At 43.5% G+C, this 25,487-nt stretch overlaps 2 protein-coding genes across 3 annotated transcripts in view; both read right to left on the bottom strand.

Moving 5' to 3' along the window:
* The window catches only part of tefa (TEF transcription factor, PAR bZIP family member a), a 38,235-nt gene extending 28,086 nt beyond the window's left edge, over positions 1-10,149 (bottom strand). Inside the window, exon 1 of the mRNA XM_048617338.1 lies at positions 10,092-10,149. Within this exon, the coding sequence (XP_048473295.1) occupies positions 10,092-10,149 (58 nt within the window). The remainder of the gene's footprint in view (positions 1-10,091) is intronic.
* Positions 10,150-11,203: 1,054 nt separating this feature from the next.
* Positions 11,204-25,487, bottom strand: part of zc3h7bb (zinc finger CCCH-type containing 7Bb) — an 81,251-nt gene continuing 66,967 nt past the window's right edge. For both annotated transcript variants that reach the window (XM_048617435.1, XM_048617434.1), the window contains 3 exons: positions 25,283-25,416; positions 22,687-22,853; positions 11,204-20,067 (listed from right to left, as the gene is read on the bottom strand). In XM_048617435.1, the coding sequence (XP_048473392.1) occupies positions 19,878-20,067; positions 22,687-22,853; positions 25,283-25,416 (491 nt within the window). In that variant the 3' untranslated portion in view covers positions 11,204-19,877. The remainder of the gene's footprint in view (positions 20,068-22,686; positions 22,854-25,282; positions 25,417-25,487) is intronic.

Genomic DNA, 25,487 nt, shown 5'->3' with positions numbered 1-25,487 from the left:
GCTGACGTTTCGGGCCTAGACCCTTCTTCAGAAAATTTTCCTGCTCCTCTGATGCTGCTTGGCCTGCTGTGTTCATCCAGCTCTACACCTTGTTATCTCAGATTCTCCAGCATCTGCAGTTCCTACTATCTCCATAGCGATTCCCTAGCTGTTGTGCCAGCAACTCAGAGAGAACATTGCTGTTCACAGTGCAGTGAGTTCACATCAAATCACACCCAGTGCTTAAAATAGATTGAAGCCCTGAAGTATTTTCAGTTCTGGCAAGTCAATTAGGCAGGAATCTAGCATGTCTGAACAACTGATTCTGTGCCTCAGGAAGTGAACAAATTAAATCATCCTAAATACACAAACTTCTCAAACTTTAATCTCAATGCTTTGAGAAGTCATTTTCTATTATTTCAATTGTATAAACAGGATTATCAGAGTCCATAATTCCAGTCAATACAATGAGATTGTGACCAACAAATCCAATTGAGTATTTCAGAATCTTTCTTTGATCGAGAGAGAGAGAGAGAGAGTAGGATGCGGAACCTACTGTTTAATGGAGTGCTCAAGGTTCTGACTCAGCCCCAACAGCTTTGGGTCTACATTGAAAACCAACAGCCTAGTGGTATTATCGCTATATTATTAATCCAGAGATACAGGCGAAGTTCTGGGGACCCAGGTTTAAATCCTGCCACGGCAAATGGTGAAATTTGAATTCAATAAAAATCTGGAATTAAAAGTTTAAAGATAACCACGAATCCATTGTCGATTGTTGGAAAAATCCATCTGGTTCACGAATATTCTTCAGGGAAAAAAACTGCCATCCTTACCTGGTCTGGGCCTACATGTGACTCCAGATCCACAGCAATGTGGTTGACTTTTAACTGCCCTCTGGGCAATAGGAATGGGCAATAAATGTTGCCTAGCCAGAGACGCCCTCATTCCTATGAATGAATTAAAAAATTATCTATGAAGCACATTTATTGCTGTTTAGCCCCCAGGCCAGCCTGTCCATGGCCTGAGCTCTCAGGTGAGGCCCACCATGCTCTGATCAGAGGGTTGGCAAGGCCAACAACAGTGAGGTCTTGTTTTCTGTCTCTGCCCTGCCCCTTGTCCATGATATTGGACTGGGTTCAATGGAAGCGGCTCTCTGTTGTCAGGCTGGACTGATGGTGACAGGAGGGTCACTGAATCTGGGGAGATAGAATGCAGGGACTCTCTGGCATTGGCAGGAGGGGGAATGGGGAATTGGTAGGGGGAGCCAGCAGGGACATCAGGACAAGGCCTGGTCAAACTGCAGCCCTCATCCCCCATGGGGCTGTGCGGCAGTCCTTGGGTTTCACAAGCTGGAAATCCTAGAATTCCTACAACATGGAAATAGGCCATTCACCCCATCGAGTGCACACTGCCCCTGCAAAGAACTTCCCACCCAGACCCACTCCCTTATCCTGTCCCTGTAACCCTACACTTCCCACGGCCAATCACCTAGCCTGCATATTTTTGGACTGAGGGACGAAACTGGAGCACCCAAAGGAAACCTACGCTGACACGGCAAGAATGTGTAAACTTCACATTGCTTCCACTCTCAGGTGACTCTAAGCCATTGTGAGGCAGCAGTGCTAACCATTGAGCCACTGTGCCACCCTTGGGTTTTAATGAATTGGGAAATGGATTCGCAATGTTATTATCAGAGTCATTAAATCATCTGAGTGCGCAACAGACAATAATGTGGCCATTGGAGGGATTGCATACGAGGCTGGTGACACCAAAGGGCTGTGACAGGCCTCAGGATTGGGCTGTCTATACACTGCCGAGGAGACCATTTTCCATGTACAGTGTTTCCAGAGGTCATTGGCCTATTATTCAAAGCAAAATAACATAAGGCGACAAAGCAGATGATCGGCACTGGGTACTGATGCTTATTTGAATAGGGCTGAATGGCCTCTTGCTGAGCTTTTACAAATTCCTGATGGAATGCTCCACCTCTGTTTCACAATAATTGGCTTTTTCTAAAAAATTGACAACAACCCAGAGGGGAAAAGTCAGTATAAATATAATATAAATATCAATATAAATAACCCTTGAGAATAAACATGCTGGAGCATTGTTCTGAGGCTTATAAAACAGTATCATTGACAAATTTTACTGGCTGTTCCATGTGCCCAGGAGGAAATTATACCGGTTAAAATTTTTTAAAATATATAGTCCATTCCCTCATCCAAACCTGGGTAATGCAGACTCCAAGATAACAAGGTGTAGAGCTGGATGAACACAGCAGGCCAAGCAGCATCAGAGGAGCAGGAAAGCTGATGTTTCGGGTCTGGACCCTCATTTCTGAAGAAGGGTCCAGACCCGAAACGTCAGCTTTCCGGCTGTGTTCATCCAGCTCTACACCTTGTTATCTCAGATTCTCCAGCATCTGCAGTTCCTACTACCTCTAATGCAGACTCCATCCTTTTTAACTCTAGACTGCCATTTTACATCACTTACATTGATGTTAATCTGACATTTCTAATCACAAGATAACTGTAAAGTCTGCAATGATGACTCTAGAGTAAACCACGGAGAGACAATCTAGGTGACTGACCATGCTCACTCGAAAACGTCACAAGAAACATCTCAAAGTGGACCCTAAAAGTGTCACTTAATGACAAATGGCTGCCTTCTGGGCTCACTCAAATTAATTGGAATCTTTAATATTCGTTTTTTTAGATCCCAGTATTTATCGCCCATCCCTCATCACCCAGAGGGCGAATCAGAGTCAACCATATTGTGGTGTGGTCTGGAGTTACATATAGGCCAAGCCAGATAAGGATGGGTGGATTCATCCCTAATTTCTGTACCAGATGAGCTTTAACAACATTTGACAGTGGTTATACAGTCATCATTATGCTGGATTTTAATTCTAGTTTTTATTAAAATTGTGTTCAAATTTCACATCTGCCATGATGGGATTCGAACCATGTCCTTGGTACGGATGGTAGTCTATCCTTTTCCTTCACTTGTACACACCCCACTTCCTTTTCTGGCTCACTTCTGGATAGCACCTCCCAAACCTGTGACCTATACCACCTCAAAGAACAAGGGCAGACGTTAGATGCAAATTCTGTGCTTCCCAGTTCCCGTCTAAGGCACACACTGTCCTGACTTGGAATTGCATCACTGTTTCTTCATGGTCACTGGGTTAAACTCCTGGGTTTCCCTCCCTAACAACACAATGGGTGTACCTACAGCATATGGAATGCAGCAGTTCAAGAAGGTGCCTCACCACCATCTTCTCAAGGACAATTAGGCCTGGGCTTTCCCAGGAAAGCATATGTCCTTGAGATTTATGTTCTTGGCTGAAAAGAGTGATGTTGTTGCAACTTCTCACCAAATCATAACAAATGTAAGAGAGCCAGATTTCAAACAATTACAAAAGTGGAAAGGTTACTGATTAAAAGGGTGTAGAGCTGGATGAACACAGCAGGCCAAGCAGTATCAGAGGAGCAGGAAAGCTGACGTTTCCAGTCGAGACTCTTCTTCAGAAAAATGAAGTGTCTTGACCCGAAACGTCAGCTTTCCTGCTCCTCTGATGCTGCTTGACCTGCTGTGTTCATCCAGCTCTACACCTTGTTATCTCAGATTCTCCAGCATCGGCAGTTCCTACTATCTCTCTAACAAGGTTACTCATTACTCTGATTAACTCTGTTGCAACTCTGTAGTTGTCCTGACCAACTCTAACTCTGTTCTGATCAACTCTAGTTGATTGTGAAAAGCAAGGGGGAATAATAAGTTCCCTAACGTATGAGCCAATTCAAAATAAGCACAAGGTTTGAACATATACCTTTTCTTTGCAGACAGTCTGCATATCAATATGTATCCAATCTAACAAACATAAATGAGCCACTTTGTGAGCTCGACTGACTTCGACGTACAGATTTTTAGTGTAGCTATATGCGTAATCAGGATTATTCAGTAAGTGTTTCCCAATTGTGGAACCAGTAGACATTTGGTTAAAAATTTAGACTCATGATTTCACTCTCTGAGCAAAATAAGGTTGATATTTAACTGACCTCTGAAATGACCCATTGAGGAGCTATGCTGTAACAAACCGGAACTGCATGGGTATAAGACAAAGGCAACAGCTTCTTGCCAGCCTCCCGGGGCAACTAGGGATGTGCAGAGGGGACCATGTCCTGGAAAGCAGTCCATTGCTCAGTTGCTGGATCCAGTTATCAGAAATCTCAAAGGTTAATGAGGGATGAGCAGCAACTTGCCAGTGATACCCACATCCCTGAAAGAACTTTTAAGAAATTAAACCAAATCTACCATCAGCTCACTCTTTCAAAGCCCCAACCATTGCCCTCACTCCACACCTCAGCCCACCAGGTCAACAATCTGGTGAGGAATCCTTTTGAAACTGGACGTTGATATGTTCGGCTGCCTCAGCCCTGAGCATGTTAAAGTATCAGTCTGTGTGATAAACAAATTATTTAACCATTGAGGCTCTGTTTTTGAAACATATTAGATTTCAATACTCAATGAATAATGCCTCTTTATCTTGAAGATGCGGCCTCTTGCAAGGGAACAGCTACCCCGCAATCAACTCAACCTCCAGAATTTCGACTGAAGCCTGGGGTGCTGTGAGGCAGGTTGGGGGGTGGTATTCATCCCCCTGTAGCTATAAAGAAACTAAACAGCATGAAGCAAAAATAGATTTGACTAAAATATTAGGTTTGATTTGATTTGGTTTTAGTGTCATGTGTACTCAAGCACAAAAGTACAGGAGTACAGTGAAAAGTGTATAACGTCGCCACACAAGGCACCACCTTAGGTACAAGTACCTAGGTACAGAATGTTAAGAACAAGTTAGAAAGAAAGAACAAAGTTAAAAGTTGAACACTGCGGTCATTATAGTAAAGGGTAAAGCATACGAAATAAGGTGAAAAGTTACAGATTGCAGACCTTCTTAGTTTTAAGTAGAAAATAAAGAAATAAAGCTAAAAATTCAAACATTACTGTCTTTCTTAAGTGCTTCACCGTGATGGGACTGCACTGCGAGGAGTCACCTCAAGACCAGATGCGCACGCTGAGGCCACACCAGGCCAAAAGACCGCTACACTGGGCTCACAGACAGCCATGCCAGGCTAGAGATCACCCTGCCAGGCCCAAGAAACCACCATGCCAAGCTGAGAGACCACGATGCCAGGCTAAGAGTCTGCCACTCAAAGCTTGCTGATTGCTTGACATTTAAGCAGAAGTAGTTGATGTTATCAGTTCAATAATAGTCCAGGACGATTTGTGGGTTTGTTCAGTTGAACCATTGACAACAACAGGATATAACAAGTTGATTATTCCAGAGGAACATATTTATCCGTCCTTTATCTGAGAGTTGCACCAACTCTCTGAGCCTCCCCATTTCGACCCCGATTAGTCACAGCCCCACAATGGTCACTGGGCACCCACAGACATGGTGTCTGATGCTGGTTGTCTGCACCTGGATGTGACTGCGCATGTGCTGATGACATCATTGTGTTCCATGCGCAGTGACATCACCATCAGCGCATGCGCTACTGACGAGGGAGTCTGGGCAGCCTGGAGCATTGGGAGTTGGTGGCTTAGTGGGATTATTGCTAGACTATTAATCCAGAAACTCAGCTAATGTTTGAGGGAGCCGGGTTCAAATCCTGCCATGGTGGAATTTGATCTGGAATTAAGAGTCTTATGGTGACCATTGCTGGAAAAATCCATCTGGGCTATTAATGTCCTTTACAGAAGGAAAGCTGCTGTCCTTACCTGGCCTGAGCATGTGACTCCAAACTATAGCAATGTGGGTGATTCCAAACTGCCTTCTGAAATGGCTAAGCAAGCCACTCAGTTTTAAGGTCTCAAAACAGATATGAAACTGGACAGAGCACCTGGCATTGACGATGGCAGAAACAGCCCTATCGACCCTGCAAAGTCCTCCTCATTAACATTTAGGGACTAGTGCCAAAATTGGGAGAGCTGTCTCACAGACTAGTCAAGCCTGACATAGTCATACCCATGGAATCATACTTTACAGACAAGTCCCAGACACCACCACGAGCACCGTCCCTGGATATGTCCTGTCTCACCGGCAGGGTAGACCCAGAGAGGTGGCAGCACAAGAGCATACAGCTGGGATGGGGTTGCCCTGTGAGTTCGCAACAGTCTGTGGCAGGTGCTGAAGGAACCAACGAGAGGGAAAAACATACTTGACCTCATCCTTCCTAATTTGCCAGCTGCAGATGCATTTGTCCATGACAGTATCGGTAAGAGCGGCCATCGCACAGTCCTTGTGGAGACAAAGTCCCGCCTTCATGTTGAGAATACCTTCCATTATGTTGTGTGGCACTATCACTGTGCTAAATGGGACAGATTCAAACAAATCTAGCAACTTGAGACTCGGCATCCATGAGGAGTTGTGTGCCATCAACAGCAGCAGAATTGTACTCCAGCACAATCTGTAACCTTATGGCCTGGCATATCCCCCACTCAACCATTACCATCAAGCCAGGGGATCAACCCTGGTTCAATACAGAGAGTGCAGGAGGGCGTGCCAGGAGATATGCACCAGGCATACCTAAAAATGAGGTGCCAAGCTAGTGAAGCTAAAAACAGGACCACTTGCATGGCAGACAACATAAGCAGCAAGTGATAGACAGAGCTAAGCGATCCCACAACCAACGGATCAGATCTAAGCTCTGCAGTCCTGAATGGTGGCAGACAATTAAACAACTCACTGGAGGAGGATGCTCCACAAATATCCCCATCCTGAATGATGGAAGAGCCCAGAACATCAGTGCCAAATGGATGATCCATCTTGGCCTCTTCCAGAGGTCCTGAGTCTTTAGCCAATTCAATTCGCTCCACATGATATCAAGAAACATTTAGAGGCACTGGGGACAGCAATGATTATGAGCTCTCACAACATTTCAGCAATAGTACTGAGGACTTGTGCTCCAGAACTGTTCCAGTACAGTTACAACACTGGCATCTACATGGCAATGTGGAAAATTGCCCAGGTATGTCCTGTACGCACAAAGCAGGACAAATCCAACCCGGCCAATTACCACCCCATCAGTCTCCTCTCAATCATTAGTAAAGTGATGGAAGTGATACAGTGCTATCAAGCAGCACCCTCTCAGCAATAACCTGCTTAGTGACGCCCAGTTTGGGTTCCGCCAGGGCCACTCAGCTCCTGTCCTCATTACAGCCTTGGTTCAAACATGGACAAAGGGGCTGAATTCGAGTTGAGGTGAGAATGACAGCCCTTGACATCAAGGCTGCATTCAACCGAGTGTGGCATCATGGAACCCCAGCAAAACTGGAATCAATGGGTATCGGGGGCAAACTCTCCAGTGGTTGGAGTCATACCTGACACATGGGAAGATGGTTGTGGTTGTTGGAGGTCAGTCATCTCAGCTCCAGGACATCTCTGCAGGAGTTCCTCAGGGTAGTGTCTTCAACCCAACCATTTTCAGATGCTTCATCCAAGGACCTTCCCTCCATCAGAAGGTCAGAAGTGGGGATGTTTGCCAATAATTGCACAATGTTCAGCACCATTCACAACTCCTCTGATACTGAAGCAGATCATATTGAAATGCAACAAGATCTGGACAATATTCAAGCTTGGGCTGACAAGTGGCAAGTGACATTTACACCACGCAAATGGCAAGCTATGAACATCTCGGACAAGAGAGAGTCTAACTACCGCCCCTTGACATTCAGTGGCGTTACCATCACTGAATTTCCCCTCTATCAACATCCTGGGGACTAGCATTGACCAGAAACTCAACCGGAACCACCATATAAACACAGTGGCTACATGACCAGGTCAGAAGCTAGGAATACTGTGGCGAATAACCCCCTCAAAGCCTGTCCACCATCTAGAAGGCACAAGTCAGGAGTCTGACGGAATACTCCCCACCTGCCTGGATGAGTGCGACTCCAACAACAATCAATAAGCTTGATACTGTCCAGGACAAATTAGCCCACTTGAATGGCCCCACATCCACAAGCTTCCATTCCTTCCAATACCAATGCTCGGTAGCAGCAGTGTATTCTATCTACAAGATGCACTGCAGAAATTCACTAAAGATTCTCAGACAGCACCTTCCAAACCAATGACCACTTCCATCTAGAAGGACAAGGGCAGTAAATACATGGGAACACCACCCCCTGCAAGTTCCCCTCCAAGTCACTCACCGTCCTGATTTGGAAATATAATCTCCATTCCTTCACTATCGCTGAGTCAAAGTCCTGGACTGTAGCGGTTCTAGAAGGCAGCTCACCACCTTCTCAAGGGCAGTTAGGGATGGACAATAAACACTGGGCCAGACTGTGACACCCATGTCCTACAAGAGAATAAAAAAACTACACCATTTCTTTATTATCTACAATTAACAGTATTCTCACCATCTAGAGGACCACTCGCATTATTTAGAAATCTGTAGAAACTCTTGCTATCTGTTTTGGTATTTCTAGCTAGCCTCCCCTCATGCTGTAATTTGTCCTGATTAACCTTTTCATCATACACCCTGCCATTCAACTTTTCACAATTATGTACTTTTTTCCTTAAGCTTTATGCTGTCCTTAACTTCTTAGTCAAAGATGGATATCAGATCCTCTGCTTGGATTTATTTTTAGGACTTATTCTGAAACATCCCCTTACATGTCTGCCACTGCCTCTCTATTAGTCTATTGCCTCCAGCCTAAGTTCACATCAGCAAGTTCAGCACTGATGCCAACACAGTGGCCTTTAAAGTTAAAATACTAGTGTTAGACCCACTCTTCTCCTTGGATGTAAAATTCAACTATATTATGATTGCTATTATCTAAAATCATTATTCCTATCACTTTACATTTTACCAAGTCTGATTTGGCCTGCTTTCTGGTCAGCTCCAGAACTCAGTACTCTAGGAAACTCTCTCAAAAGTGTATCAGGAAGGTGAACATCAGCTTGGATGTAGGACTAAGTGAGTAGTTTGGAAAGTGTGTACGGGGAATAGGGAAACAGTAAGATTAGGAGTTGAATGTGATGACCACTATGGGCATTAAGCCCAACAACCTGTGAACACTGTCTTGGCTTGGCCAGTACAAAATCCCCAGCAAGAGTCAAGGAGAGAGGCATCAACATGAAAACTGCCCCAAGTGCGTCAAGGCACCATCTGGTGGAACAAGTGAGGTACTGCACACAGCTATATATTGCCTTGAAATTTTCTTTCTACACTGATGGCTGGTGTCTCCAATATCTCTTCACTCACATTCCTTACCTCAGTATATTTTTAACCGATCCATACCTTGCTGTTAAGATAGCAGCTAACATTAATCCATTTTCCACTTGGAATTCAGACAGCAGAAAATGATCAAAAAGCAAAGAGGATGAAGCAAACAATGGGGGAGACTCACTGCCGCTGCGTAGGGTGTTAATGATTTTAGGTTTTATTGGCACGTGTACTCAAGTACAGGAGTAGTGAAAAGTGTATAAATTTTGCCACACATGGCGCCATCTTCGGTACCAAAGTACAAAAAAAAGTTTAGGTATAAAGTAGTAAGAGAAACGAGAGTCAAAAAGTTAAGCATCATTTCATAGAATAGTAGAAAAATAAAGAACTAGGTTATAGTTTACATTGAAGTCTTTGGTAGTTTAAACTAGGAAACTAAAGGAATAAGCGAAAAGTTGAACAGTCTTTGATGAGGCCTCCATTTATCTCGCTCTCGGAGAGCTCAGCTGTCTGTTCTCAATGCCGCTACTGCAGGTACTGAACGCTCCACCTTTTGTTTGGTGGTTTGCAGTCCCTGCTGGGGGCTAGCTCAGTTGGCTGGTTTGCGATGCAGTGATGCCAAGTGTGGGTTCAATTCCTGCAGGCTACCTTCCCAACTTCTCCCCTCGCCTGAGGTGTGGTGACCCTCCAGTTAAACCACCACCTACCATCTCTTTCAAATGAGAGAGCAGCCCTACGATCCAGTAAGACTGTGGCAACTTTATCTTTTGTTCAACTCTCTGATGAGTACCGGAGTGCGGGTTGCTGTTGAGACTGGTGCCTTGGAACATTCCCAGGCAGGATCCATTCACACACTGAGCCGAGACACTGACATACTGCTGAGACCAGGCTGAGAGCCGCCACGAGCCGACGACAGACCAGGTTGGGGACCCATCGCAAGCCTCTGGGAGACCAGGCTGAGAGCCGCATATAGCGAGGCCACATCGCAAACACTACATACAGTTGTGGTCTCTTTATTTAAGGAGGCTTTGCTTAAATTGGACGCAGTTCAGAGAAGGGTCATTGCATCGATTCCTGGGTGAAGGGGAGAGGGCAGGATAGTGGATTTGAAATTGAAGATCAGCCACAAAGGTTTAATGGGCCAAATGGACTACTGGAGAATGAGAGGTGATCTTCTGTAAATATGGAAGATTCTGAGAAAGCTTGACAGGGTAGATAGTGTGAGGGAAATCAAGACAAGGAACTGCTTAAAAATAAGAGGTCACCTGTTTAATATGAAAATAAGGAAGTATTTCTACATCCCCTTCACCCTGTTACGACAACCACTCATGAATCTGGAACTCTCCTGCTATATCTCTGTATTCCATTCTTTTGATGATGCCTTTGGTCATCCATCATCATCTCTCTCTTGTCTGGCTTTCCATTTCCCTCCCCTAAGACTCTATGAAGACCCTTAGGGCATTTCCCTCTTCTAAAAATGGAAATGAAATGACACATTCCAATTTTTTTTAATATCCACACAATTGAACATTTTGTTTCCCCATGATCAAATCACCCATTTTTTTTCATCAATTAATCACCACCAATACATTACCTGTATTTCCCAATCAATGAATTTCTGTGTAAAGCCCATTCTGGGCAATGCAGATCATCAAAGGTGATGGAGAGTTGGGGGAAGGGACTAAATCAAAATGGAGTTGGAGGGGGAGATAAAAGGCTGTATCCCCTATGGAGCCCACCTCTCTGTAAACGCATCGAGAGCCTTGATGGACACTGCGTGCTCCCCTCTCAAAGGACACCAGGCAGGAACATATGCACGGAGAAGGGCAGACTGTCGGCAGCGATGACCCCTCCACAGCCCGCCGCCTGGACCCGTTAACGTGGCTTCATCCCAGTTGCTGAGGCAGTCACCAGATATCTGCCACCTTAAAGTAGGAGTGATGTTAATGATAACGCCCAAATCAATCAGGTAGGACTGGAGTCACATGCACAGAAAACAACACCTTTATTAAACTGAAAGAGAAGCTTCTTAATGGGAACGTGCCTACAGAATCAAACCAGCAAGACTGGGAATTAGATCCCATGGCTCAACAAGATACATTTGTTTGTAAAACTCTCCCGTTAATACATATAGTCCTAGGTTGAATCAAAGCACTTGCAGTCAAACCTGCATCAAATGGACACCTGTGTGATTGAACTTAAAAACTGATCTTTGCAATAGGATGAATTCATTACAGGACTGTTCAGCCAGACAGGCAGGGAAGAGAGAGAGGGTGGAATTAGGAAGGTGGGGGTGGGAGAAATGGACGGGATGACACTGTCTCCACATTGACACTCCCATCCATGGTGTGGTTCTTTAATTAGACACAGGCCGGAGGGAACCTGTGACAACTGATCAGACATGCTCTCTCGCTGAAAGATTGGTGCCACTGTTTGCATCAGATGTGGGGAGGAATTTGCCACCAATGATAACACACGAGTTCAGAAGCTCCAGAGCAGATGCCAGCCTGGCAAAGGCGGCATCAGCAGAGACCGGCCTGCACAGCGACCAAGGGTATTGTGTGACAGACGCAGCCTTTTCAGACCAACACGTTTCCTCCGGGTGCTCCGGTCTCTTCCCACAGTCCAAAGATGTACGGGTTAGGTGGACTGGCCATGCTAAATTGCCCGTAGTGTTCAGGGATGTGTAGATTAGGTGGGCTATAGGGGGATGGGTCTGGGTGGGATGAGGGTCAGTGAGGACATGTTGGGCCAAAGGGCCTGTTTCCACACTGTAGGGAGTCTATGATCAATGATCAGTAGGACAGTGGATGTCAATGGACTCTGAACGCAGCAAAGTTCTAAGAGCCGAGTTCCCTGTCATCTCTGGCAGATGGAAGGATATCAACTTGCTGAGGACCTTGTAGAAACCATCAGTTGGCTTTTCCTTTTCCTAATTTCCCAAAGTACTTTTCATCTCCAGCTCCCAGAGCACACAAGGTTCTGGTCAGACAGACAATACAAGTCAGAGACTGCAGAGTTATTAGCAAAATAGGCAAAGAGGATGGGATTTAAAACAAAAACAGAATGGGTTATTAAAATCTCAAAGCAGATTCACTAATTTTCAATAGGGAATTGGATAAATATTTGGAAGAGACTGGGGAGAACCACACAACTTAGGGTTAAAGAGCAGAAGAATGGGGCTTTTGAAGAGCTGGCACAGAGTTAATTGGCTGAATGGCCTCCCTCTGTACTGGATGATAACTGCATTTGGCAAAAAACTTATATTGGCTGAATCAGATGAGGCTCCAAGTGACCACTAAAGCAAGTTTCTCTGCAAGCACAGTCGCATGAATAACACTATCTTGACCCACTGCAATGGAGCAAGATTACAGTTCACGGCTCACTCTTGTTTCCATAATTCTGTTCAAATTATTTGAAATACTGATCTGCAATAGTTTTACATTAAGCCATTCACCTACAGCAGTCTCTGCATCCACACAGGCCTGCCACAAGTCATTATATTTACTCTCCTCATTTGACCAGGGGCCACCTGGGTTCACATGCTCTCTTCGTAGAAGACATTTTAAACAAAGAACATCAACATCTTGTACAATCACTGAGGGCCCCAACACATTACAAAGGTACTTGTTTGTATTTTATATGTACGTATATATTCATATATATATATAATATAAAAAAAATGTAAACATGATCTTAATTATGTAGAATGACTGAAATGAGAATCCAAACATCAATCAAGGGGAGAAAGGGGGTCCTCATCTCATTTTGTTTCCTTGCCCGTGTCCCCCACTTCTCCGCTGCCTCAGCTCTTGTCCTAATTTATACGGTCTGACTGGTATTTAGCATAGCCATGTTCACAGCCTCACTGTTCAGATGCTACTGGACAGTAACACTCTCTCAAATGCAACTTGAATTGGGGCCCTTGGAATCCAACAGTTTAGAAATAAGAACTTTAGGGAAACAAAACCTGCTGCCACCAGGTTATTCACCAAATTGCAACTGCGAAGCAGAGTGAGTGAATGAACCTCATGCCTGGAGTTGGGGTGCTACATTTGGCCTCAGTGTTTGAATAGTTTGGAGCATGGGAACGGTTACTCTGCTGAGCCTCCCAGTCTGTTTTTACAATCCTGTGATCCTGTTTATTTCTGGATGGTAGATCGCAGCAGGATTACGATGATTGATGCTTCAACTCCCATGCTCTTTTCATTTCTTTAGTTCCTCCTACTTCCCTGGTTCCCTGGCCCCTCGAGGAGCACCCTGCTTTCAAAGCTCCCTGTGGACCTTCACATTCCTAGCCAATCATTGGCAGGGGACTCAGGATGACATTTAAGCAGCGCTAAGCCAGGTGACTCTGGGATTTGTGACAGAATCGGAATCGGGGGTGTATGGGGAGAGTTGCTGCCTGGCCCCATTACACTTCCAGCATGGAGAAGGGACACTGGATCAATGTGGGGCCTGGTGGTCCACTGCTGACTCTCTAGAGGAACAAACAATTTTGTCACATTCTGCTTTCCTCTTCCCCCATACCCTTCGAAACAAAAATATTTATCCATTTCTATTTTAAGAGCAAATTTAAATTCTGCAAGGGGATTTTCCTATCTCAATAAACATCTTCAAAAATATTCTCAATCTTTTAATAATGACCTTAGATCCATGCCCTACAGCAATCAAAACTCCTCTTGAGCTTTGTTTGGACAAGCTCACTTTATCAAAACATTCTTAATAATACTACTCATCAAATCCCCCTTGTCTAAACAAACTGTCACATGTGTACGCTAAGTTAAAAGCTTTTCTTAACATTCATAATGCAATAGTATATTGAAATTTGACACTCTCCTCTCTTTCTCCTTTTCGTCACCTAGCGAAGCACACATGATGTGTGAGTGAAGAGTGCAGCCTGCCATCCTACACCAGCTTCTCTCCTGCACAGTCTGTCTCCCAAATGGAGACCAGTGCAATGAAATAATACAGTAAGGGCTGCTGTGCAGTCGTGGGCTGTATCAATCATATGTCCATTCCTGGCTGGGACCTGTATATTTCTCTTTATCAGTCACGGATTCCTATGGGATTCAGGTGATCTGCTGGCTACCTTACATGTGGGGGTTTTCTCACATCTGATCCAACAGACTATCCGACTACAGCGGGCATCCCCAAGCCAAATCTTAACCTTGCCTCCATCTTCCAGCAGGAGTTCACCCGAAGTGGCTTGGAATCCCAGGTGAGAGGCCAAATGTAACATCCCAAGGCAGCTCCTTAATTTTAATTGGATTTTCTTCTGATTCCGAAATGCCTTCAAGCCGCCCATTCATTTCCCTCAAGCCTTGCATTCTCATTACTAGCCAAACACAAACCAATGCTTTAAGATTAATGGAAAATGATTAGCATTATCCAGCTTTTCTTCATGATATATCATGTTATAATTTAAGTACAATTCTTATCATCCATCTAACTGCATCAACAATATAATATTCATAACATTATTTGAAAGAAAGCACATATTAAGCTATTATTACTAATGACATAATATCCAAAATTCTCAACTTTTTTAGAAAGATTTTAATGTAAGAAATGGTTGCAGCAAAAAGTGACTTAACTGAACCAGGCTTATCATTAACTAACTTATTAAATGTTAGCGAGCAATGTATTTAAATGTCTTAATTAAAATACATAAAAAGGGAATTGTTCCATTCTCCTATGGACAATGTCTCAAGTGAAGGGCAGTAATCGGAGACTTTGCCACAATGATGCACCTATTTTCCAAAACCTCTCTTTGTAGATAGGATTCTGTCACCTGCCAGGAGAATCTTTTTTATATACTGTAAGCTGAACATTTGTACTAGAAGTAGGAGCCTTGCTTCTGCCTTGAGCAAGGACCACGGTTACCAACAATGCCCTGTCCGTGTTCCTGGAGATATCAACATGTGCCGCCAACCTCTCTGTCTGACACACACAGTCTCACTACTTGATGGGTGAACCTATCCAATCTATGCCAAATCAACTACACACGCCAATCGCTTTAACATCAGCCTAATATAACTTTCTGAACAGACGGTTATTAGTAGCAGGTTTAATTATGGAGCATCACTATCAAAGATGTAAGATTTTGGGGTTTCACTTGAATTGCAAGTTCTAAGTCGATCACGATTAAAGAGCCAATCTAAAAGTTTAACGATCCTGATTAGTTACAAGACCAGATGGAATATAACTGAGTTCCTCGTTTGCTTAATCATGTCAAACTGATTAATTATTGAGAAATAACTCAATCCTCCAGGAGATATAGAAGAAACGTGTTAAATGTTTCACCACAGCTCCCTGCCAAAAGCCAGTGTACTCATGTAAGCAGGACTGCAGCTTCTTCAACAAAGAAAGCTAGTGAATGACATGGAGCAGAATATAAAGAAGATTGAAGGTGACAAATAGAGCCATGATTAATTTCTAAAACATGCCTACGAATGTCCTCCCGGGTTTGATGGTAGCAGTGTCTTGGAGATTGTCCCATAACTCCTGGAGAATCCAGGGCTATCCTGGAATGCTGAGAACCTTAGGTGGAGCAAAGACCCCACTGTCTTTTCCAACGAATATCACTAACCCTCTAACAAAACAAGACTTCAGGACTGAGGGTATGATCGTCTGTCCTGCTAACACCAACATTACTTAATGTAAAAGGCTTGGACTCAGCAATCCTATCAAAATGACTTTCTGCTGGCTTCTACACTTCACCAGGATGGAAGGAGGGGAATGGATCAGCCTATAATCCATTGCCTCATTACCTGGGGTCTACAGCATCTATTCATCCCCAAACTTCATGTCTTGCCAATAGAATCTGTGAATATATCCAGTCCAACACAGTCTAGACTTGACCTGACATCCAGGTGAATAAACGAGACAATGCGACACTAGGTCTACATTGTGGAAAAGTTGGTTTTGTACCAAAAGAGAAGTCAGTTGTACTGTTCCATGAGACCAAAGTGCTTGCAGCACATACAATAAACATTCAAAGCAGCTTACCAATCTTTGTCTGTTCCTAAAATCAGTAGCTCGAAAAAAAATAAAGACCCTAACTATATAAAATGCGTTGTCATTAGGATAGATTTGGTTCTATTGTAAATATAGGATATTAAATAGTTTCATGATGGCAAATTAATCAGGGTGAGAGCTTACAGATTCCTGTACTGAGCGGCTCAATAAGGGTTAGCATGATTTCTTTGTGAGAAATCCCAGACGTGGTGAAAATGCTGATCGCTGAGCTGCTCAGCATGATGACAAAGCTCATTCCTTAAGCACCATGTACATAGACAACTCCCACAAATTATAACGCTGACTGCAATCAAAGCTCTCACTGCAGCTCAGGGAACAGGATTTGTTGGTCCTGTTACCAGTTGCCCCTGGCAAGAACAAAGCACCAGCTGGTTCAAAATAATCAGCTGCAAACATCAACTGGACATGTTATCGAAGGGTGTTAAGGCTCACAGAATCAAGCTGAGTAGATAGAAGTAAGAAACAGATAAGCTATTCTAAATAACAGCAGAACAGTTTTGAGGGGCTGAATGATCTCCCATTCCCACACAAGTTTGTGCAAGACTCAAGATTGTAAGCCGATCCAAAGTTTTCAATTTGCTTTCCACTAAAGGTTACTTCACCTCACTAACTCTCTCTCCCTACCTTATTAATATCTCCCTCTTTGACACTGCCTTTGATTGTCTCCTCCTGTTCTACCTCCCTGCAGTGCCCTGCACAAATCCACATGTTGCCTGACACTGAGCCATTCTAGTTAGAGACAAAAAAACTGCAGATGCTGAAATCTAAGGTAGACAAACACAGTTAGGCCAGGCAGCATCTGGAGGAAAGGAGCAGTCAACATTTCGGGTATCACCCTTCTCCCAGTCCTGAAGAAGGGTAATACCTGAAATGTTGACTGCTCCTTTCCTCTAGACGCTGCCTGGCTTGCTGTACTCTTCCAGCCTCCTGTTTGTCTACCAATGAGGCATTCTAGTTCAGGGTAGGGTTTAGCACTGAAGGAGTTACTCATTCCTCACACTGCATTGTCCACACTACTCCATGAAATATTAGATACTTCCGTAATGTTACACATTCTCGTGCAGTTTTCACTAGAACATGACGTTATAAATATCCAACAACATCATTTCACACTGCACCATGTATTAGTTTGGTCTAGATTAAGACAGCCTTGGGTCAGAGTGTGAATGAGCGAGACTTAATGCACCAAGTTGTTAAAAATATGCATTATAGTTAAGTCCTAACATTTCACTTTGAATCAATAGGATGGGAGTAGTGCAAATGAAACAGCGAGAGGAGTGGGAACACTGACTTGGAAGAACTGTGCAACAGTGATTACAGGCAATGGGTGTACAATAATGTATCAATTTGCATCTGTAGTTTCACAGATAGCTCTTTTCTCTCAAAAGATATATGGTTGCAAGGTGACACAACTTAAAATAATGTGCATAATGAAAGATGTATGGAACAGCTCTAGATAGGAATAGGAAAATGACAAAGAATGCAACAGGGCAGACGTAGAAAAGAATATTTCCACTTTTGTAAAGTCTTATCCTCGATGTCGTAGATATAAAAATAAATTATTGAATTGAAAATGAACTTTGGAGAAACCTTTTTGTCCAGAGGGTGGTCAAAACGTGGAACTCACTTTCACATGGCATATTTTGAAGGCAAATAGAATAGATGTTATGAATATACGAATTGGAGGAAGGAACAGAAGGATATGCTAATAGATTGAGATAAGGAGAGACAGAATGAGATTTGTGTAGAGCCTTACATAGAAGCAGTGAATATACAGAATGGACTGTTTGGAGAGGCAGGGAGAGTTGGCCGGTTTTTAGCAAAGAACACAAATTGAAGTTAATGAGAGAGAAACGAGAGATAGACAGAGGGAGACACAGACAGCTGTATCCTGAACTCTTAACACCAGTTGAAAGAAATAAATGATCTTTTATGATATATTCTTCGGTACGAATTGATTTGCATTTCCCAGTTGTAAAAGTTAATTAGAAGGAGCCAAGCAAACTTAAAACAGAAAAGTGCCTTTGGTGGGTGGGAGTGTTGGAAAAGAGAAATATTCCTGATTGAGAATATTCCCTCTCCTCCCATTTCCTTTTAATTTACACCAACAGGTACATTTGGATGATAAGGATATTTTGGTTCATTTAATTCATCCTTTCAAAAAGTCAACTTTAGTTCCTCTAGCTTCAATGATTAAAAAGGTGATTTATATCATGATCTTTCTGTTTAATAAACCAAAACTTGCTTCATGACCCAGTCGATATAACCAACACACAACTGAGATAGGACCAGGGGAAGGCATGGCCTGGGTTAGGGTGGATCTTGTGCTGACAATACTTTGCTTCAAGCCTCAATGTCACTTGACTAGGTGGGGGTTGAGCGGAGGGAGATTAAAACAAATTGAGCAGGGTTTCTTCACCCGGTTGTTACTCAGTGGATTCTCCGTGCTTTTCCACGACGCATGTGCAAGTATATGGTGAATACAGTAACCAGCTTTACATTCTCCTAACCTCACAGCCTGGGTTCACACATTAAGAATTAACAACCCGTGTGTGGATGTAGAAGGATATCGGCAGGAATCAGCAACTACAGGGATGGAAATGGGAGAGGGGTGACAGGGCAGTGCATTAATTGAAACCTTGTACAAACTGCCCTATCTATTCTGTGAAAGCAGTGCAACAGACGCAATGGGCAGATGCTGACTCAGTTCAGCACTATCACTGAATAAAAACCGAAAGAACTGCGGATGCTGTAAATCAGGAGCAAAAAGCTCTTCCAGCAACTTTGTTTTTATTCAGCATTATCACTGGACCGACTGCTCAACTGCACATCAACAGCTCTGGTGGGCTACAAGTTGTTTTCCAAATAGCTCTGCTACAGGGAGATAAACATACAAGATTGATAATGTAAGCTATTCTGCCGTTTCTCATGTCGATAGAGTTAGGAGTTAATTTTCTCATTGTGATTCTTCAACTTAGGTTATTGCAAACTTTCTGCCCTCCCTCTCCCTCCACAGCACTGCCCTAACGCAGGGAAAAGCCCTCCCACCGTCTATGGTCAGTGTACTTGTTTCTCACTGCTTGATGGTCATAATGGTGTGCCACAGACTAGGAACTAAATATCAGGGGTTATCCATCAGGAGAAATCCTGGTCCCTCTGTCCCTCATGCCGTTTGAGTTCCTTCCCCTATACAGTCACACTATCTGACTCAGTGCATTTATCCTCTTGAGATTCTAGTCACTATGGCTCAGCTCTGCCTCATATAGATTCATGAAGCTGTCCCTGTGGTTCTAAGTGTAATGTGGGTTCACAAACCAATCTGTCACTGTACACAGATCCCCAAACCCTCGCCTCCCACCCTGCCTAACCCCAGGAACATCCTACACATCTGTAAACAGTTGTGAGCACTTTCTTTTCTGTCTCGATTTAAAGCTGCTCCTGCCTTTGTTACAGCTGCATTTAAACACGAGAGAAAAACGCAGCGCGCAAGACAACAGGGATTACCTCGGTGTAATGAGGTCACGGTTCAGGACTGTACTCATCATTTTACCAAAAGCAATTTTCTTCTCTTTAAAATTTAAAAGTGTTGCAGCAACAATTAAACTGAACCAGTTTTATCCATTAATTTAAGTCCTTCATCAAAAAACTGTATTTGCCAAAATCATTGTCGTCTGGTGCGATCAGCATGTCCTTCCTGGCTTTGGCAAATTTCATTTTCATTAAATCCCTGCGTTCGATCCACTCTTCCAGCTCTGACTGGCTGTGGGCAAATTGGCATTTATCACCATCAGGACAGGATTTCTTCCTTTGTCTGGGGAACAGAGAGAGAGTTACAAACACAAACACAATGAGAATTCAGTCGCTTGTACCTGTTCAAATAGGTCATGGAATTACACAGAAACATAACACAGAAAGCAGGCCATTCAGCCCAACAGGTCCATGCCAGAATTTATGGTCCATTGGAACCACTCCCATTCAGTTTGATCAAATCTCAGGCTTCCCAGCAACAGCTGTCATGGAAATTAGCCTCAATGTTAACAGTTGTGAGGCTCCTTTAAATCTTCACCCTTTTAAAAAAAATAGTGGCATGGCCCAACAAACTGATTGCTAAAGATGACTCCTTCTCACAGCTCTAGGTCTAGTCCCATGCTTCAGCCCTGTCCCCGCACTCCTCCAATCCTTTAGCTCTGGCCCCGCACTCCCCCACTCCCTCACAACTCTTGTCTTTTAAATATTGTAACTCAACATTTGGATAAGTACATGAATAGGAAAGGTTTGGAGGGATATGGGCCAAGCGCAGGCAGGTGGGACTAGTTTAGTTTGGGAACATGGTTGGCATGGATGAGCTGGATCAGAGGGTCTGTTTCCGTGCTAGATGACTTTATGCCTCCATAACTTGTGCCACAACTTGAAGTGACTTGTGTGTCCCAGATCACTTTGTACCACATCTTTTAGATTATTTTCTAACGAATACATAACCACATTTTTCTTGCCAAAATGCACTACCATTGAAAAGATGGATTGTGAAATTCTTGAGCAGATTGATATAAGAAACAAGGCGGTATTGGAGGTTTTGGTAGATTTAAAAGTGGTAAAATCGCAGGTCCAGATGATTGTATCCCAGGGTGTTCTGGGACACGAGGGAGAACATTACAGGGGCCCTGACCCAAATTTTTAACTCGTGCCTGGCCACAGAGAAGGTGCCAGAGAACTGGAGGACAGCTAATGTGGTTCCACTTTACAAGAAGGGTGGTAGAAACAGATCAGGAAACTACAGTGAGTCTAGTATCAGTGGTATGGAAACTTGGAGAAAATAGCGAAGAGAAAATTAATCTCCATTCAGACTAGCAAGATTTGATCAGGAACAGTCAGCATGGCTTTGTCAAAGGGTGAAACAAATCTGGTGGAACTTTTCAAGGAGGTGATCAAGTGATTGGATGAGAGTTGGGCATTTGATTTAGTTTATATGAACTTCAGCAAGGCCCTCTGACAAGGTCCCGCATGAGAGACTCATAATGATGGTAAAAGCACACGGGATCCAGGGTTACTTGACGAGATGGATCTAAAATTAGCTTAGTGGCAGGAGACAGGCGGTTGCGGTAGAAGGCTTTGTGTGTGTACAGTGGCGTACCACAGGAGTTAATGCTGGGTTCCTTACTATTTATGACATGCATAAATGACATAGATAATAATGTGGGAGGGATGATAAGAAGGTTTGCAGAAGACACAAAGATTGGCTTGGGTGGTAGATAGTGAGGAGGGAGGTATTAGCTTAAAAGGAGGTCAGATGGGCAGATCAATGGCAGATGGAACTTAACCCTGAAAAATGCAAGGTGATGCGCTTTGGAAGAAGGAAGTACTCGATGAACAGCAGAACACTAGGAAGCTAAAAGGAACAGAAGGATCTTGGGGTGCTCGTCCACAGATCCCTGAAGGTGAAAGGACAGGATAATAGGGTGTTTAAGGCGGCTTTTGGGATGCTGCCTTTATCAGTCAGGGCTTTGATTCTGAGAGCAGAGAGGGCACATTGGAGCTGTATGGAACTTCAGTTAGGGCACAGCTGGAGTACAGTGTGCAGTTCTGGTCACCACAGTATAGGAGGGATGTGACTGTACTGGAGAGAGTGCAATGGAGATTCACCAGGATGTTGCCTGGGATGGAACAATTCATTTATGAAGAAAGGCTGGATAAGATTTGGTTGTTTTCTTTAGACTGGGGATGGAGGAGAGTCGGGGGGTGGGGGGTAGTGTGTGTGTGTGTGTGTGTGTGTGTGTGGGATGGTGGTGGTGGCTGAGGGGGGCCTGGTAGAGGTGTATAGGATTATCAGAGGGGCATGGACAGGGTGGGCAGAAAGCATCTAAATGTTCTGCTTAGTTGAAGAGTCAATATCAAGGGGACATAATTTTAAAGTGAAAGTGATGGGGGTCTGGAATCCACTGCCTCGGAGGGTAGTTGAGGCAGGAAACTCACAACCTTTAAATAATACTTGGGCGAGTGTTTGAAGCATCGTAACATTCAAGGCCATGGACCCAATATGGAGAAATGTAATAACGTAGGTAGTAGTATATTTTTGACAGTACAGACTTTTTGATTCTATGATTCTACATAACATTTCAGATTCTTTTGCTGATGATATGCTCCTAACCTTCTCAAGAGCAATTAGAGATGGAAAATAACTACTGGAGCGGTCAGTGACATCCATATCCCAGGAATAACTAAAAATAATTGCAGTATCGTTGCACACAGCCACCAATAATCCTATTTCCAAACAAGAAATTAATTCCTGTACCAATTTGATCTCTTTTTGCAGGCTAGTCCTTTATGAATTTGCTACATTCTCAGTAAAATATTACCTTTTTGGAAATGATGGCTGTGACCTAGGCTGTTGCTGTCCAATGGACAGTTTCCTTCCCCTTGCCCCAAGCCTCACCTCTCACACAGTTTAAACTCTCCCATAGGGAAACGATGTTGCCAGCAGTTCTGATCATCCTCGGAATTGAACACCTTGTCTTTGTGTTTTTCCGACGTGATGTGTTTCGCCCACTGCTTCTCACTGTTGCTGTTTTTCCCACAAAGCCAGCAGTGGTAGCCAATTTGCTGAAATGCGATGACACGGCAGGTTAGAGAGAAGGATGTAAGAAAACCAACGGAAACTCTTGAACCAGGAATCTTTAATCTCAAGTATGACCTTCATTTTGCTACAGATAGGGCTTTGGTGAGGCCACTTTTGGGGAACAATGTGCTCGTTTGGTCTCCTTATTTAAGAAAAGTGCAGAAAGACATTGGAAGCATTTCAGAGAAGGTTAACTCCACTGACTCCTGGGATAATTGGGCTGTCCTTTGAGGAAAGGGTGGACAGGCTGGGCCGGAGTCCATAGGACTTCAGATGAATAAGAGGTAATCTTCTTGAAAAATACAAGACTCTGATAGGGTGGATAATAGCAGATGCTTCCCCTAATGGGAGAAATGAGAACTAGGGGGATGTAGTTGAAAAACAAAGAGTCACCCAATTAAGACAAAGACGAGGATTTTTTTTTCCCCTCTCACCAGCTCATTGGTCTGTGGAATTCTCTTTCTCAGACAGTGTTGAGTCAGGGTCTATTAATATTTTTAAGGCTGGAGGAGCTAGATCCTTGACCATGAGAAGGTCAAAAAGGTATAAGGGTAGACAGAATAAAGTGGAGACCACAATCAGATCAGCCATGACCTTATCAAATAGACTACTCCTGCTCCCAATTTGTAGTTTTCTGTATGTCCGTGATACAGTTTCCCCCCGCAAACCCCATCTCTACAACCTTTTTCAGTTATGTATCACAGTCTGCCCACTTTTCTTCTCAATTTAGCCTTGCAGCATAATCATGTGGCCCCCAAACAACACTCAGTGACAAGAGTCTTGAGTCAGCACAGCTCCAGCACTGATATTCTCATCCTAAGTGTCTCCTTTCTTTAATCACCTTCTAAAACAGCCAGAAAGATCACCTCTCTCATTATGCCCTTACTCCCATTCCATCTTACTGTTGGGTGTCTGTTGCCCACTCTTCCTTTTGTTTGTAAGGTATAATAGGGTATTTGATTTGCTAAAGTGTGCACATATCAAAGGTGCCATTACTGAATGCCCCAGCTAAAACGGAAGCAGTTGATAGGCAGAAGGAGGAAAATGATAGAACTAACTGACCAAACAGCGCTCCCCCTTTTGTCATATTTCGCAGGCAGACAGGACACTTGAACCATACATCCAGAAACCTCAGTTCCCAGGCCATGCTAGAGGAGCTGCTCTCAGTTAAAATAACAACAGAGAGATCCTAGGACTAGAGAAAGTTAATGGAAGGAAATCAACTAGTCTCCTGCTTCTGGTCAATATTTGGTGAGATGTTAGTGTGTGGCTTGATACTGGATGAGTTCAGACTGAGCTTAGCTGTGCTGTGCTGTTTCTTCAGGTAACCTACAAACTGTCCAGTGTTATCCTGCAGAATGGTTACTGAGGAACAGTCAGTACCTTGGAGTGGCCTGGCAAGAAAATTGAGAAGGGAAGAAATGAAGCAGATGCAATTGACTTGTTTGAAGTTTGCTCTGAGGTGGGTTTTATTACACTGCAAGGAAAGGCTATTATGAACTCAAACCCTTGAGATGAACAATGCATTTTAGAGTGAGCGAAGAAATGGTCTGGTGCCGCACACAGCTCATCAGCTGGCCAATTCTAAACCTTTCTGCACCAAGTTTTGGATGAGGAATACAAGAAGCATAATGTTAAAGGTACTAAAGTAATGCAAACTGTTGAGTGCAGAACTCAGGCTGACATACCAGTAACAGTACTGAGGGAGTGGTACTTTGTGGTATTTTGGATCTGACATTAAACGGAGATTCAACCGCACTCATTTCAATGAAAGCCAGGTGAGTTCTAGCCAAGAGTTAGCTCACAATCAACATCACAAAAGCTCATACTGAGTTTGCACTACAAACTGACTATCCTAAATTGCAACACTGACTACCCTTCAAAAGTATTGTTGAAACAAAGATGCATTTGTTTGAAGCTTTTAATCTTGCATTCATCTGGACAGTTTGCAAGAATACTAATAAAAGGGGAGAATTCCCAACTTTATACCCCCTCCCCTCCCCTCCCCTTATATTAAAACCCAAAATTTAGTTTGCCTTCCAAATTATTTGCTGTGCCTGTGCAGCATTTAAATTTAATGTTGATCTCACTCTTTATGCACCTTCTCTGCGGCTGTAACATTGTATTCCTCACTCTGTTCGATTACCCTAATACACTTTGTATGGTATGATCTGCCTGTACGGCGCACAAAACAAAAAAACTTTACTGTAACCAGGTACATGTGACAATAATAAATCAAATCAAATGCTAACTTTTTATGATTCATGTATGAGGGCAAGATGAATTCCTTTGTACAACTGGTTACGGAATATGATGCACCTCAGTCTTGTGCGACACAAAGTCCTATCAATATCTGAATCTCTGGAGATTAAGGTCCAGCTTATTTTCTCAGAACCTTAGTTCCTGTACATACCCCCACGTCGGCGTAGTCGGTGGGCATATGGATCTGCTTCTCACTCTGCTTAGTGCTGAGCTCAGTGGGCTCCCCGGCCATCATTGGCTTCTGGTTCTTCAGCCACATCTCATATACCTGCTGCATGTCATACACTGAAATGGGAAGACAGGTCAAATGTTCAGTGCACTGAATTTCAGCTTCTATGCGCTGCACTGAAGAAATG

Source organism: Rhincodon typus, chromosome 37, assembly GCF_021869965.1.
Source record: "Rhincodon typus isolate 14 chromosome 37, sRhiTyp1.1, whole genome shotgun sequence".
NCBI lineage: Eukaryota > Metazoa > Chordata > Chondrichthyes > Orectolobiformes > Rhincodontidae > Rhincodon > Rhincodon typus.
This window is presented reverse-complemented; position numbering and strand designations above follow the sequence as displayed.